This window comes from Canis aureus, chromosome 16 (genome assembly GCF_053574225.1).
Source record: "Canis aureus isolate CA01 chromosome 16, VMU_Caureus_v.1.0, whole genome shotgun sequence".
Taxonomy (NCBI): domain Eukaryota; kingdom Metazoa; phylum Chordata; class Mammalia; order Carnivora; family Canidae; genus Canis; species Canis aureus.
Window position 1 is genome coordinate 46,323,314 of NC_135626.1, and position 17,641 is coordinate 46,340,954.

Genomic DNA, 17,641 nt, shown 5'->3' on the forward strand with positions numbered 1-17,641 from the left:
TCTTATATACTGCTAGTTGGAGAATAAACTGGTATATACCATCTGGAGGCAGGTGCCTAGAAGGGATGTAACCTGAGAAAGCAACCAAAAATGTATACGAAGAATCTGTAGGAAATTTTACGGCAGTATTACTTATATGTTACTTATATTAGCCGCAAACTGAGAGCAACCAAAATGTCCAAAAACAACAGAATGCTTAAATAAGTTATGTAATACCCATCCAAAAGAAAAATTAGTGCCATTGTTAATATTCATATTTATAGAACTATTATAAACCTATAGCAAATTTAAAACAGCACAAAATAATATTTATAACCCCAATTTTGTTTAAAGTTTAATTGTGTAAATACAGGGGAAAAAAGAAAGGGAGGATATATAGAACGCAAGGTTAAGCCATCTCTCAGTGTTAGGATTTTCAAACATACTTTATTCCTCTGATTTTCTATACTTTTCAATTTTCAAATTACAAATTATTTAATTAATAACAAAATGTGATAAAAATTGCTCTAAACCCCTTTTCATTTCCTCAGAGCATTTAAACAGCATCATGTAGAGTGGACCGTGGAAGGAAAAAATAAACCTCTATGGCTCACTATTGCCTAACATGTAAAAGCTAAATCACTCCATCTAGCAATCAAAGCTCCAATACAATCCAGCCTGATTAACACTGCCCACTAATCCCCTACATTAATCCCAAAGATCCCGTCATGTCAAGTGACTTACACCACATGTTCCTTCATACCTCTCTCTTCCCAGCTCTGTACCTCCACAGCTATCCAGATACATCCATGCCCCTCTCGGCCTCTGTATCTCTAAACTGCTGCCCATGATGGCAGCTCATCCAGGAAATCTCCCATTTTTTTTTTTTTACCCAAATGACCTTGCTTCTCCAAGTCCTCCCTCCCTGTTCCACCACTTTAGTATTGTACTTTCTAATTCATTTTAATATTTCACCATATACTATCTTAAATTATTATTTAATGACTTATGTGTATATCTTCTATTTTACCAATGAGAAAATCAGCTTGTTGAGGGCAGGGGCTGTTTTATGCTTCTTTGGAATGTTCTTTCTCTTTCCTGTACTCAAAGTCCTTCTCCCACAGTACCACCGCAGTACTGAATGGCTGACATCCAATAATATTCACTAAATAGAATTAGTTGAGATGTTTTACAAATATAATACGATTCTCCTACATTAATATACATACATAAAACAAGTACTTTTTTTTACCCCAAGATTCCAACTATTAAGGCGAGCTTCAATGTCGCTGTCATCCAAAGAAACAGCAGATTTTTTGGAATGAGCTTCCTGAAAGACAAAAGACAAAAGACAAGAAGGGGGAGAAGGAAGGAAGAAATAAAAGCAAAAATGAACGAGGGAGAGAGGGAGTGAGGGGAAAAGAAAGAAAACAGAAAAGACAGAAAACAGGACAAAATATATGTCATTCAAAGTAATGAAAAATGTTGTGTGCTTTTCTGGTGGTGGTGCATCACCCTCAGAGGAAAGGTTTATGTCAGCTGAGCTAGAGTTCTCAATTCTAAGTAATGACTGTTTATTATAGCTGCTGAGGGCTATGAGGTGCCTTCCAATATATTCGCATAGTAACTAGATTCAAAAAAAAAAAAAAACACATCAAAAGAACTTTTTAAAAATTATTCCAGATTCTTCTCTTTAAGTTCTTTTACAAAAAGTTTTAATTGTGGTATACCACAGTAGCTTTAAAGGGGGGTGGGGAAACACTTGAAAAGATGAATTATTTATAATCCTTAAAATTAGTTAACAGGGAAGTTTGTGTTGATGTCCAAGAAGCTCTTTGTTCTGAAATTAATTCTCATTCATACACTGAATATAAAGAGAAATAAGCTTTGGATTCACATCATGAGAACACAATAATGGTGAAATTTTACTTTTTAAAAAATTAAAATTGCATGCTTTTTTCTCCTCCCATATAACTTATTATATTACACATTTATCAAAGCCGATTAAAAATATAATTAACTGAACACAGTCTAAAATTGGTACCCAGAAATGGGCAATGATCTAAAAGCTCTAGAAACTTAGAAAAGTAAATCTGTGTATAATAATAATGTGTATGTTACAGTACAGCCAAAAAATGTATTTTTAAATTAAATTTATTGGCACAGCATTTTCACGCTTTTAGAAAAACCTCATTATTAATAAATAAATTTACCTATAATCATTTAAATTATCTGAAGTGATGAAGATATACTAAAATGTTCTTCATATCTTATTATCTCCAAATTTCTATTGAACAGAATGTTGAATTTATTATATATACCATATTCAAATTCCTTATTATTTATATTGTTGGTCCCCTGCTTCTTGTCTGTTTTTCTTTGTGAACAAGAAGTTCTCAAGAAAAAGCACCTGCCTTATTTTAAGTGAATGTAATGGTTGATAATAAACCCACAAATATTTAAAACACGCTGCCCTTAAAATATTTTCCAAAGTTCCAAACTATCACTGGAGAAAATGCAGTGAGTTATGTTTGGAGCAATATTTGCTGAACAGTCACGCATCACACATGATCTCTTTGTAACTAAAAGTCACATAACCCAAGACAAGCCAGAGTTACAAAAGAAAGGCCATAGTAAGCAGACAAAATTCTTCTCTTTATAAAGCCAACTGGAATGCTCACTAGCACCTTGTTCAAACCAAAACCATGTTAAGTAATTAGATGCAAGAGAGGCATTCACATTTCAGGACATAAATAGTTCATTTTCAGCAAAAATGCAATGTCCCCTACTTCACTACAAATTAATCCCAGTTTCTTAAATTTGTGACCACTGGATGTCTAATCATTTATATACACACACACATACCCACACACATATACTCTGAGTAAAAGGGGAAAGGAAAAAAAACTAAAAAATGAAGCTTTCCAAAGTCATTCTTCAGTGCACAAGAGAAACAACACACTGCTTCACATGATGCCTCAGAATCATTGAGAAAGCAGAAGGAACAAGGTGGAATATACCAAACACAATTTTCTTTGCTATCAGGGTGTTCACCAAAACATTTAGACTTTATTCACTGTTTTCAAATAATTGTTGGAATTTTGACAAACATGAAATTAAACATTTGTGGAGTTATTTTAAAATAACAAACAAACAAAAGTAGAATCTGATCTTACACAACTCTTTGGGGTAATATTTTGTCCATCTTCTCTGGAGGTTGGACTCATAGAATGGGATCTCATTTGGAGGTTCGCAGTGGATTGCTCCCTACTAACAGACCAAAATAGTAACAATCAGAATGGGGGAAATTCAGAGGACACATGGGCATTCAAATCTAGGATTACTAATTTTTTCCTCCTGGATATCAGATGATTGTTTATATTTAACAATGATGTTTCCATAGTAAAGAAAAAATAAATGCGAATAACAACCATTTGTATTTCTTATGTTTTAATTCACTTAGGCTTAACTATAAGTAAAATGTCACCTAAATGCCACACACTTGCTTACAAACAAGTGCTATTTTTAAGTGAAACTATTAATAAACTACATGTATTTTTTTTAACTACATGTATTTAAACCTTTTCTCCTCCCTCCTTCTTTTCCTAAGGTAGAGAACAAGAGAAAAATAAAACATATATTCTCAGAGAGGATAATTCTTTTAAAAGGTTAGTAAGTGTTATTGGATTCATGTTGCACATCAAGATGAAGCATTAAAATATATAAAATTTAAGTATCTTGTGTACTGAAAATTTGGATTAATTTGAAACCATGTCAGAAACTACAGATAAATCAAAGTCTTAAATTTAAAATACACCACATTAATTCAGGTAAAATGTTGTACATACAGTATAAATAGGAAAATAGTGTAAGCTTCCAAATGAATTTGAACAAGAAGACTTTTCTCCAATATAAAATATAGTGTAAAAATACCATTCTCAATATTCTACTTTAGCCTGGAGTCTCTCATGTATTTTTACTCAAGCTATTTCAATGAAAGTTTCATTATTATGAATATCTTTTCCTCTGAACAGCTCCTTAAAGATACATAAAATGGAAATTAACCATTAAAGAATGAGTTAAAGTCACTAACTTTTAACCATAAGCCCTATCAGGATTCCCTTCACAAATACTGGTCCATACTAAGTATTCTCAAGGACAGAATAGTAGTTGAAAAAGACAAGATGACAATGAATGTGTTTTTGTTAGTAACATTGAAAGAGCAACAATCCTTAGACTAGTTACGAAGTAATGTAGAATATCTGAAAAAGCTGTTTTAAAGAGAGCTATTAATTTATATACCCCTACTCAATATCCCAGATATCCAAATACTTAAGAACAAACAAGAAAATAGATGAAGTAATATTTTGAGAATAATTTCATTAGCCCATGTGCTTGAGCTGATATAAACATTTAAAACTAAGGATGTAGGAAGAGGCAATCTGATACATCATACTAAGCACTGGCCTGTCTTTCTTTAAGAATAGATTAAACAATCATAAAAAGAGCTAACTTAAAAATTGAAAAATGCTTAAATATTAAAAGAAATTCTCATAGAAAATATTAATAAAAAAAGAGGACTGAAACATTTATCTATTTATTACACAGGGTGCATACATAAAACAACATATCCTTTTAATTCACTTGTAGCTGTCCTCTGTACCAATCCACCTCTTTCCTTTCATAAGTTTTCAAAATAAGTTATTAGATCCATGTCCTAACCTGACGTATACTTTTCAATCAACTGCAATCTGACTTCCACTCATCCCGAAAGTGCTGGGAAGTCATCAACGATCTCCTAGTTGCTCAAGCACATGAGCCACTATGTGTCCTTACCCTAGTCGATCTCCCCAAAACATAAGGAACAGTGTTTTAAAGAAGCCATATTTACTGGCTCTGTAGAACCATTCTTCCCCCGTTCTCATTCAATTCTTCGGAAATCTCCTTCACAATAACCTTTAGCAGCTTTTCCTTCCCTGACCACCCCAAGTATGCTATAATCTCAGGACTCTGTGTCTAACCTTATTTATTTCCCTTTTACATGCATTCCCTCTGGACAATCCAAACTGCTAATAAAAGGACTATCAGGGGGATCCCTGGGTGGCTCATCAGTTTGGTGCCTGCCTTTGGCCCAGGGCGCAATCCTGAAGTTCCAGGATCGAGTCCCGCGTCAGGCTCCCGGCATGAAGCCTGCTTCTCCCTCTGCCTGTGTCTCTGCCTCTCTCTCCCTATCATGAATAAATAAATCTTTAAAAAATAAAAAATAAAAAATAAATAAAAGGACTATCAGTTTCAAATAACAAGGAGCTTTGATTACGAAGTCAACATTTCCAACCCAAACTGCTCTCTCTCGACCTCTAACCCCATTACAAATACAAACTGAAAAGCCCTACTTTCTTACAATTCAATGTGTCCCGCACTAAATTCATTATATTGTCCCTAATCCATGCTCCCATTCAGGCCAAGGAAAGCAGAGGCACTGCTTGAAGCCACCTTCTTGCGCTGGCAGTTGAGACAACTAATGAAGGAGGCCATATAATTGCTAAAATCCGCTGGCACAAGAGACATGGACATTAGGCAAGAAGTTCCGTTTCTTGCCATTAAGACTGTCTCCAGCTGGAAACACCATTTACTGGAACTCAAAGTAGATAAGACAGTTCAAACTCACAGTGATGGAGCCAGAGATCAGAGTGACCATGAGACAGAGGGTAGAAGATAAAGCTCAACGCTCAACACCATAAGCCTCTTTAGGAAGAGTAACTGGTGCTGTCTACCACACAGAACAGCAAGGCATGATGCTCGTACATAGCCTACAACTGGTGCAAGGGACATGATTACAGGAACTCACGGTTATGGTACTTGTGCCAGTGAGAAGACAGGGACTGTGGCTTGATCAATTTCAGGGTGCTGAAACTAACACAGAAACATTAGTAATTATGTTAGTAAGTTCCCTGACATCCAAATGCCTCTTTCCTCCTCAGAAGGAGAAAAACTATAGGAAATATAAATTCTTCCCTTTCACTTTTTCCTAATGCTAAAATATTTCAGCAGGAATCCAGAACCATTCTCTCAACATTATTCTTGATTCCAAATACTAAAGAAACAAAGACGTGTCCTCATAAAGATAAAGAGATAAGACACAAGACATGTAAGATTTAAAGAAAGACCAAATGTCCTCCTACAAAATAAATATATATATATAGAGACATAGATATAGATATACGGGGAACTTCTAGATATAACTTTAATTTGTGTTACCAGTGCAATTCAAATGGATATTTCAGATGTAAAAAGGAAATGAACAATCTATTATCATACAAATGTGCTTACAAATGAAAAACATGGGGATGCCTGGGTGGCTCAGTAGTTGAGCATCTGCCTTTGGCTCAGGGAATGATCCCAAGGTCCAGGATGGAGTTCTGCATCAGGCTCCTTGTGGAGAGCCTGCTTCTCCCTCTGCCTGTGTGTCTGCCTCTCTCTCTGTATGTTTCTCATGAATAAATAAATAAAATCTTTTAAAAAAATGAAAAACGTGATTACCAAATTTCAAAATCATAATGGAAGAGAATAACAGATTAAATATAGTATAAGGGGATCCCTGGGTGGTTCAGCGGTCTAGCGCCTGCCTTCAGCCCGAGACGTGATCCTGGAGTCCCGCTTTGGGCTCCCTGCATGGAGCCTGCTTTTATCTCTGCCTCTCTCTCTCTGTCTTTCATGAATGAATAAATAAAATCTTTAAAAAATAAATAAAGTATAAAATAACATGAAATCAAATCAGTGAATTACAAAACTAGGATAAGAAATATTCAGATAACACACAGGAAAAAATAAAAGGATAATTATAATAAGTGAAAATGCAAGAGATAAAGTAGATAGTTCCATAATCTCTAACACTGAAATAATATGAATTCCAGAAGGAGTAAATAAATAGGAACTGGGGAAATAATAATTAAAGGAATAGTAGTGACAATGTCAGTCAAGACTGCATCAGAGAAAAGCTTAAAAGAGGAGCTTACTATGTCACTTTTTTTAGCTAGAACAAAAATGCAACGCCATGAAAAGGATGGAACCTGAGATCTGCCAGGCTCTGGTTCCAGAAACAACGAGAAACGGCAGGAAGTGTTACTCTGGAGAAGTAGAAGGGGATCAAAGTTCCCCAAAGTAGAGGAACAAGTCAAACTCACCAAGAATCCAGAGGCAGAAATGGAGTTCCTTGCCCTTGAGAGGAAACTGAAACTCAGTGCAAGTGATCATTTCTGAAAGCTATGGCTTATAAGAAGGTGTATGCCTAGGAAAGGCAAAGGACACAGACATAGCCTCAAAACCATTGAATCAGACTAATTTCATATGAAAGGGACAGAGTTCAAAATGAAAAGAGACATTTGATTCTCCAAATTCCTACAAACAGGAGGGAGGCTAGGAAAACTACTCAGCTTTAAGGAAGCAAATCATTCCTTATGGTTAAAAAATAATAATAATTGAGAGGGAAAAGCCAAGAGCCCAAAAGACACAGCAAAGAGTCATGAGGAACATCCCCAGAAAGAAACACTAAACCCTAATCAAGAAACAGGAAACAAATACCTGGCTAGATTTCAGAATTGCTATAGAATCGTCATCACTATGGGTCTCCCATTTTCCCTGGTTTTTGAATGGGAGCTTGCCAGGCTCTCTACCATGTGTTGGCTATAGCCAGGCTGGGAGGTGGAGGAAATCACTTGTTCCTTTAGTTCACAGGTGTTTAGATTAGAAGAAGCCATACCAAGGAAGCCTCAACAATACCTGGATATGATTTTTATTAAGTTTATTGAGGTATAATTTATATCAATAAAACTGTATCCACTTAAAATGTAGAGTTGGATGAATTTTGACAAATACTTATATAACCATCACAATAAAGATTCTATCACACTCAAAGGTGACTCAAGCTCCTTTGTTGTCAATCTCCTACAAACCCAGACAACTCCTATTTAATAGAATCTCATGTACATGGAATCAAACAGTATGTACATTTTTATGTCTGGCTTCTCCACCTGAAGAAAATGTTTTTGAGATCCAGCCATATTGTTACATGTAACAAAATTTAATTTCTTAGGGCCCCTGGATGGCTCAGTCAGTTAAGCATCCAACTCTTAGTTTGAGCTCAGGTCATGATCTCATGGATCATGAGATGGAGCCCCTTGTGGGCCTCCATGTTCAGTGGGGAGTCTGCTTGAAAGATGCTCTCCCTCTTCCCCACCCCTCACCCCATTCATGTGCTTTCTCTCTCAAATAAATAAATCTCATTTTTAAAAAGTTCATTTCTTTTTATTGATTAGTAGTATTCCCTAATATGAATGAACCATAGCTTGCATATTTATTCATATGCTGATGAACATGTTGATTGTCCCCACATTTCAGATACTATGAAAAAAACCATGAACATTCCAATTCAAGTACTTATGTGGACATACATTTTCATTTGTCTTGACTAAACATCTGGTAATAGAATTATGGAATCATATATGGTAAGTTATCTTAAACTTTCTAGAAAATTAACAAACTGTTTTCCAAAGTGATTGTGCCAGTTTACATTCTCATCAACACTGCATGAGCCTTCCTGTTTCATCACATCATCAGCATACTTGGCTTTCTAAGTCTTTATAATTTAGCCATTCGAATGCATGTGTGGTAATATCACATTGTACTCAACCATGTTCATTTTCCTGATCAAGAATAATGGTGACCATCTTTTCACATGCGCATATTAGTCATTGATATATTTTCTTTTGTGAAATATCTGTAAAATCTTTAGCACATTAATTAGGTTGTCTACTTTTCTTGAATTGTAAAGAGATCTTCACATATTCTAGACACAGTTCTTTGTCACATATTTGTACTTAGAATATTTTCTCCCATTCTGTACCTTGCCAGGTGATTTTCCAAATGATGTCTCTCAAAGAAAAAAGTTTTAAATAGTCCAGTTTATAACTTATTTCTTGTGGGTTTTTTTTTTTTACAACTTATTTTAGTAATCTTTACCTATTCCTGGGTCACAAAGATCTTTCTGTTTTCTTTTCAAAGTTCTCTAGTGTTGGGGCAGCCTGGGTGGCTCAGCGGTTTAGCGCCACCTTCGACCTAGGGCGTGACCCTGGAGACCCAGGATCAAGTCCTGCATGGAGCCTGCTTCTCTCTTTGCCTCTCTGTCTGTGTCTCTCATGAATAAATAAAATCTTAAAAAAAAAAAAAAAAAGCTCTCTAGGTTTAGCATTTTCATTTAAGTCTATAACCCATTTCATTTTTTCCCATATGGATATCCAGTTGTTCCCTCATAATTTGATTTAATTCCTTTAATTCCATTGCCATCTTTATGGAAAATCAATTGACTGTATATGTGCAGATATATTTCTAGAATTTCTGTTCTAATCTATGGCTCTATCTATCTTCTCACCAACACTGCTATCTTTATTACTGTAGCTTTAATTCTAAAAGTCAGGAACGTTAAGTCCTCTACCTTTTTCTTTCCTTTACGTATAATTGCTTTGGTTTTTCATGGATAACAAATTGAGCAGAGGACGTTCCCCTCTATTCCTAACTTACTGGGAGTTTTTATCATGGATAGTTGTTGCATTATGTTAAGTGCTTTCTCTGCATCTACTGAGATGATGACTTGATTTTTCTTTCTTAAATTATTTATGTGATGAAGTGCCAAAACCCCTCATGTTCCTGGGATTAAACCATGTACATTCATGATATAATAACCCTTTTATCCTTTTTCTGGATACAATTTGCTAATTAAGAACATTTAAGTCTATGTCCATGAGGGAATATTGGTATACAGTTTTATGTTCTTGTAAGGTCTTTGTCTACTTTTGGAAACAACATAATACTGACTGAACAAAATCAGTTGGGAAGCATTCCCTTTTTCCCTATTTCCTGAAAAAAAATTTCATGCAAGATGGTATTTCTTCCATAAAAGCCCGATAAAATTCACCAAGGAAGCCATGTGGGTTTGGAGATTTCTTTGTGGGAAGGTGGTTAATTACAAATTAAGTTTCCTTGGTGGAAACAGGGCTACTCAAATTTCCCATTTCTTCTTGAGTCAGTGTTGGTTTTGTGTCTTTCAAGGAACATGTCCACTTCGTCAAAGTTTTCAGTGGTATAAAGCTGTTTATATTATTCTTTTTATATTCTTACTGTGCGCAGAATCCATATGGAGTCTCCTTTTCATTCTGGATAATGCTAATTCGTGTTTTCTCTCTTTCTTTTAATTGTGGCAAAAGACACATGAAATTTACTGTCTTAACCATTTTTAAGTGTAGTTTAGTGGCATTAAGTACATTCACAGGGGTGCCTGGGTGGCTCAGTTGGTTAGAAATTGAACTCTTGGTTTCAGCTCAGATCATGATCTCAAGGTCATGGGATCTAGCCCCATGCCCGGCTCCGCACTGAACACGAAGTCTGCTTGTCACTCTCCCTCTGCTCCTCCCCCTGATCATCCACTCACACACTCTCCCAAATTATAAAATATTTTTTTAAAATAGTACATTCATATTGCTATGCACCCATCACCACCATCCATCTCTAGAGCATTTTCATCTTCCAAACTAAAACTCTGTACCTATTAAACAGTAACACCCCATTCCTCTTTGCCTGCAGCCATTGGCAAATACTATCCTACTTTCTGCTTTTATGAATATCATTACTTCAGGTACCTCACAGGAGTGGAAACATACAGTATTCATGTTTTTGTGACTGGCTTATTTCCCCTAGCATAGCATCTTCAAGTTTCATCATGGTATAAAATGCTTCAGAATTTCCTTCCTTTTTAAGGCTCACTCATCTTCACTCTCTGCATATACCACATTTTCTTTCCAATCATCAACTAATGAACACTTGGAATTCTTCTACATTTTGGCTAGTACAAATAATGATACCATGAACATGGGTGTACAAATAATCGTTCAAGTCCTTGTTTCAATTCTTTTGGATATATACCTAGAAGTTGGTTTGCTAGATCATAAGGTAACTATTTTTAATTTATTTGAGGAACTGGCATACTATTTAACACAGTAGCCTATCACATTTTACATTCCTCCCAATAGTGCACAAGGGTCCCAATTCTCCACATCCTTGCTACTAAGAAACAACTATTCTAGTTGAGGAGTTTTTTTACTAGCAGCCATCCTAATAGCTGTGAGGTATATCTTAGCATATTTTTGATTTGCATTCCAGAGCATCTTTTCATGTGTTTCTTGGCCATTTGTGTAACTTCTCTGGAGAAATGTCTATTCAAGGTTTTTTGCCTACTTTGTGACCAGACAGGTCTTCTTCTTGACACTGAGTTGTAGAATTTTTGCTTTTGTTTTTCTTTGTAGAAACAATGCATGTGTGGGTGAGCCTGGCAGCGGAGGTTGGGGAGGGTAGGGACAAGAGAGAGAGTGAGAAAATCTCAAGCAGACTCCAAGATGGGCAAAGAGCCCAACTCAGGGCTCAATCCCACGACCCCGAAATCATGACCCAAGCCACAAATCAAGAGTTGGAAACCTAATCGACTGAGCCATCCAACCATCCCAACTTGTAGAATTTTTGATATATATTCTGAAGACTAATCATGTTTCAATTTGCAAATATTCTCTCCCATTGCATGAGATGTCTTTTCATTCTGTTGACTGTATCCTTTGATACACATTAATTTTTAATTTTGATGTAACTCATCTATTTTTCTGCTTTTGGTGTCATAGCCATTATTAAACCCACTGTCATGAAGCTTCTCCTCTATATTTTCAACTAAAAGTTGTATAGTTGTAGCTCTTATGTTTAGGTCTTGATCCATTCTGAGTTAATTTTTGTATATACTGTAAGGTAAAAGTCCACCTTCATTCTTTTGCATGTTTTGCATCCAGTTTTCCCCGCAAAATTTGCTGAAAAATCTGTTCTTTTCCTATTGACTGGTCTTGGTACCCTTGTCAAAAATAATTTGATCATATGTGCAAGAGGTTATTTCTGGGGTATTATTCTATATATGTCTATCTTTATGCTAATACCACTGTTTTGGTAACTATGGTTTTGCAATAAATTTTAAAATCAGGAAGAGTGAGGATTCCAGTTTTGCTCTTCTTTTCCAAGATTGTTTTGGCTATTCATTGTCACTTGAGATTCCATATGAATTTTAGGATGGATTTTTGTATTTCTGAGGGAAGAAAAAAAACACGTCACTGGAATCTTGATAGTACTGCATTGGATCCATATATCACTTTGAATATACTGGCATCTTAACATATTAAATCTTCCATGAGCACAGGATGTCTTTTCATTTTTTAATGCCTTCTTTAATATCTTTCAGCAACATTTTGTAGTTTTTCACCTCTTTAATTCCTAAGTATTTTATTCATTGTCATGCTATTGCAAATAGGATTGTTTTCTTCATTCCTTTTTAGATTGTTTACTGTTAGCATATAAAATAACGCAACTGATTTTTGTGTTGGTATTGTATCCCGCTGCTTTGTTAAATTTATTAGTTCTAACAGTTTTTTATAGAATACATAGGGTTTTCTGTGTATAAGATCATGTCATCTGTGAACAGAAATGATTTTACTTTCTTTCCAATTTGGATGCTTTTTATTTCTTTTTCTTGCCTAATTGCGCTGGCTAGAACTTCTAGCACTGTACTGAAGTGACAAGAGTGGGCATCATTGTCCTGTTCCTGACCTTAGCGGAAAGTCTGTCTTTCAACATGAAGTATGATGTTAGCTGTCTGCTTTTCATACATGGACTATTATTTTGAGATAATTCCCTTCCATTCCTAGTTTATTAAGCATTTTTGTCATAAAAGGGTATTAAATTTGTCAGATGCTTCTTCTGCATGAATTGAGATGATCATGTGGTTTTTTCCATCATTCCGTTAATGTAGGTATTATATTGATTGAGTTTCATATGTTGAATTACCCTTACATTCCAGGAATATCCCACTTGGTCACGGTAAATAATCCTTTTAATATGCTGCCAAGTTGTAGGCTAGTTATTCTTTTTTTTAAGATTTTTTACATCAATATTCATCAGGGAAATTGGTCTGTAGTTTTCCAGTAGTCTTTACCCAGCTTTAGTATCAGAATAATGCTGACCTCATGCCATGAATTTGAAAGTGTTTCCTCCTCTTCAATTTTTGGAAGAGTCTGAGGACTGGTATTAAATATTCTTTAGATGCTCAGTAAAATTTACCCATGAAGCCATATGGGCGAAGGCTTTTCTTTGTTGTGAAACTGCTGAATATTCCTTCAATCACCTTAACAGTTAGAGGTCTTTTCAGATTTTCTATCTCTTTGTGATTTCTATCTCTTCTCTTGGTAGATTATGTATTTCTAGTAATTTGGTCATTTCATCTGGCTTATCCCATTTGTTGGAATATATCAGCTCATCATACTCACCTATAATCCTTTTTATTTCTATTAAAACAGTTGTAATATCCCCTCTTTCATTTCTAATTTCAGTTCCTTTAGTCTTCTTTCTTTTCTAGTCAATTCAGCTAAAGGTTTGTCAATTTTGTTGAATTTTTTTTAAGAAAACAACTCTTGGTATTATTTTTTCCCTAATGTCTTTTTCATTCTCCATTTTGTTTATCTCTGCTCTAATTTTTATTATTTCCCTTCTGCTAACTTTGGAGTTTGTTCTTCTTTTTCTAGTTCCTTAAGATGCAAATTTAGGTTGTCAATATGAGATCCTTCGTTTTTACTGTAAGCTTTTACAGCTATACATTTCCCTCTTAGCACTACTTTCACAACCTCTCATAAATTTTGGTATGTTGTTGTGTTCGTTTTCATTTATCTCAAGATATTTTCTAATATCCCTTTTGATTTCTTCTTTGACTCACTGCTTGCTTAGAGTTATTATAATTTCCACACATTTGTGAATTTTCCAGTTTTACTTCTGCTATTGACTTCTAGTTTCCCTATATTTTGATCAGAAAAAAAAAATACTCTTTGTGAGTTCAATTCTTTAAGACCTTTTTGTAGCTTATCATATGGTTTACCCTAGATAATATTCAAAGCACACTTGAGAAAAATGTGTAGTCTGCTGTTGTTATGTAGAAAGCTCTGCATCTATCTGTTTGGCCCAATTGGTCCATAGTGTTGTTCAAGTCTTCTGATTGTTATATACATTATTGAATGTGGGAATGTGGGGTACTGGAGTTTTCTACTATTATTGTAGAGCTATTTCTCCCTTTAGTTCTATCAATGTTTGTCTCATATATTTAGGACTTCAGATGTTTGGTGAATATACTTGTAATGGTTATGTTTTCTTGGTGAATTGACCTTTTTATCATAATATAATGTCCTTGTCTCATTAAAACTTCTTAAATTAAGAAAATCATACTTTTGTATGATATGTAGCCATATCTGCTCTCCTTTGGTTACCATTTACATGGAATATCTTTTTTTTATCTTTTCATTTTCAATGTGTGTGTCTCCTTAGATCTAAAGTGAATCTCCTGTAAACAGCATATAGTTGGCATTTTTTATCCATTCTGCTAAGCCATGACTTTTCATTCTGGAGTTTAACCATTTACACATAATGCAATTAATTAGTGATAGACAAAATCTTATTATTGCCATCTTCTGTATTCTTATAGCTTCTTTGTCTCTCATTTCCTCCCTTACTGCTGCCCTTTTTAGTTGATTTCTTTGTAGTAACATGTTTTGATTCCCTTCTCATAGCCTTTTCTGTATATTTTCTTTGTGGTTACCATGAAGATCTCACACTCACATACACACACACACATACACACAAATCCTAAAGTTTAACAATATATTTTAAACTTCAATTGCGGGATCCCTGGGTGGCGCAGCGGTTTGGCGCCTGCCTTTGGCCCAGGGCGCGATCCTGGAGACCCAGGATCGAGTCCCACGTCGGGCTCCCGGTGCATGGAGCCTGCTTCTCCCTCGGCCTGTGTCTCTGCCTCTCTCTCTCTCTCTCTCTGTGACTATCATAAATAAATAAAAATTGAAAAAAATATTAAAAAAAAATAAAAATAAAAAAAATAAACTTCAATTGCATGCAAAAACTCTACTACTTTATAGCTCCACATCTCTCCCCACAATTCTGTTATTCATACCATGTATTCATTAACACATATTTATAACTATTTTATGCATATTACTTTTTACTCTTAAAAAAATGGAATTAAAAAAAATGGAATTATACACCAAAATTAAAAATTCTACAGGTTTTTATATTTGTCCATGTATTTCTTTTTATTTGATCAGTCTGACCAGTATTAACCAATTTTATATAGCTTTTCAAAAAAAAAAAAATTAATGCCTGGTCCATTGATCTTTCTCTATTGTTTTCTGTTGCATTGATTTCTACTATTTATATTATTTCCTTCATTTTACTTACATTGGGTTCACTCATCTCTTATTTTTCTAGCTTCCAAAAAGGGAAGCTGTGATCACTGATTTTTGTTATCTCCTTTTCTGTTATAAACATTAAAAACTGTAAATTTCCCTAGCTGTACCTTTAAGTTTTATATTTTCCTTATCCTTTGTTTGAAATATTTTCTAAATTTCCTTGTGATTTCTTTCTTGACCAATGAGTTCCTTAGAAGTGATATTTTGGGGGCACCTGGCTGTCAGTGAGGCATGTGACTCAGGGTTGTGAGTTCAAGCCCCACATTGGGTGTGGAGATCACTTAAATATAAGATCTTTTTTAAAAGGGGTGCCTGGGTGGCTCAGGGGTTGAGCGTCTGCCTTTGGCTCAGGTTGTGATCCCGGAATCTCACAGGGAGCCTGCTTCTCCCTCTGCCTATGTCCCTACCTCTCTCTCTGTGTTTCTCATGAATAAAGAAAATCTTTTTTAAAAAGAAGTTATTTTTTAAATTTATAAACATTTGAGGGCTTTTCTGGATGTACAATACTACTATTGTTCATTTCTCATTAAATTCAAACGAGGACAGAATACATACTCTGTGTCTTTCATCTTTTGATCAACTGAGATTTCTTTTATGACCTAGATATGACCTATCTGGATGAACATTCCATGTGTACTTAAAGAATGTGTAATCTGCACCTATTGGGTGGGGTATTTTATAGATGTCAATGAGGCTGAGGTGGGTCAGTGCATTGTTCAAGTCCTTTAGCCTTACTGATTTTTCTGCTCCATCAGTTCCTAAGAAAGGGTGTTAAAATCTGCAACATTTATGGATTTGTCTATTTCTCCCTTTAGCTATAATTTTTGCCTCTTGTTTTTGAAGATTATTTGCTTATTATTTTTTTAAAGATTTATTTTTTTTTATTTATTTATGATAGAGAAAGAGAGAGAGAGAGAGAGAGCCAGAGACACAGAAGGAAGGAGAAGCAGGCTCCATGCCAGGAGCCTGACATGGGACTCGATCCCAGGACTCCAGGATCACGCCCTGGGCCAAAGGCAGGCGCCATGCCGCTGAGCCACCCAAGGATCCCCCTGCTTATTTTCTACATACGCATTTATAATTGTTATGTCATGTTTATGAACTGACTCTTGTATCATTACAAAATTGTTTGTTCCTAATAATTCTCCCTAGCTTACCCTCTATTTTACCTGATATTAAATACAGCATTCCAACTTTCTTATCCTTGTTTTCATTTTAGATCTCTACATTCTACATCTCTTTCAATTTACTTGTCTTTGTATATTAAAGTATGTCTCAGAGATAACATACAATTAGTTCTTGTTTTTTTATCCAATATAACAATCACTGCCTGTGGATTGGGCTGTTGAGTCCATTTACATTTAACATGATTATTGATATGGTTCTATTTAATATGTCACTTTGCTATTTATTTCATATTTTTCCCATCTCCTTTGTTCCTCTGTTCTTCCCTACCTTCTTTTGTGTTGACTATTTTACTGTATTCCATTTTAATCCCTCTAGCTATATTTATTCCCAGTTATATGTCTATTTTATTTTTGATACTTGTTCTAGGTATGTGCTACATAACATCTAATGTGGCTCCCAATGATCCCCATTTCCCGGTATTCATGCCCTTCTATAAGCCCTTTTTATTGAGTATACAGTGAATCTAATGATTTACTTCTAATAACCTGAATCTACAAGTGACAAGCTATCACTGCCAAGATTAGCTTACAAAAAGAGCCTGGTTTCCATCTTGCTTATTCTCTCCAATGCAAGCCAGCTGCCATGCTGCATGCTGGATAAAGTCTAAACAAGGAACAGAGGGAAGCCTCTAAATGAAAGCCGTAAGACTGAGGCCCTCAGACAAACATCCCACAAATACTTTAACTGTATGTTTATAAGAGAACCTGAGCCAAAATCCCAGCTAAGCCATGTCCACATGATAATAAATATTTATTATTTTTAAGCTGCTAAGACTTGGGAGTAATTTGTTATTCAGCAATAGACAACTAATACAGATTTTTATTACTACTCTAAAATGTGGAAAAGTCTTTTGAATCAGATAGTGGTTAGAGGTTGGAATGACTGAGTAGTAAGCTAGAGTAAGACAAAATTGACTTGAAGAGCTGTTAGTAGAAATCTTAAATTTAAGGACATTGCTAGTGAGAACTCAAGACAAAGTGAGAGACATGTTATTGAAAATTAGAGGAAGAGGTATTCTTTTACTACAATGGCAGAAAGCTATACTATCACCTTCAGTAACATGTAAAATAGAAAAAGTGCTTAGTAAATTG

At 35.1% G+C, this 17,641-nt stretch overlaps 1 protein-coding gene across 11 annotated transcripts in view; it reads right to left on the minus strand.

The window, feature by feature from the left end:
* The window catches only part of CEP112 (centrosomal protein 112), a 392,220-nt gene that overhangs the window by 355,421 nt on the left and 19,158 nt on the right, over positions 1 to 17,641 (minus strand). For 7 of the 11 annotated variants that reach the window (XR_013354742.1, XR_013354744.1, XM_077853715.1 and 4 more), the window contains exons 4-5: positions 3,156 to 3,249; positions 1,232 to 1,309 (exon numbers count right to left, since the gene is read on the minus strand). The exons of 1 other annotated variant lie outside the window; for it this stretch is intronic. Coding sequence is in view for 8 of the 10 variants with exons in the window: in XM_077853715.1 (XP_077709841.1) it covers positions 1,232 to 1,309; positions 3,156 to 3,249 (172 nt within the window). In the remaining 2 variants the exon portion in view is untranslated. The remainder of the gene's footprint in view (positions 1 to 1,231; positions 1,310 to 3,155; positions 3,250 to 17,641) is intronic. 3 more of the 11 variants (XM_077853714.1, XM_077853710.1, XM_077853711.1) reach the window with 2 other exon arrangements.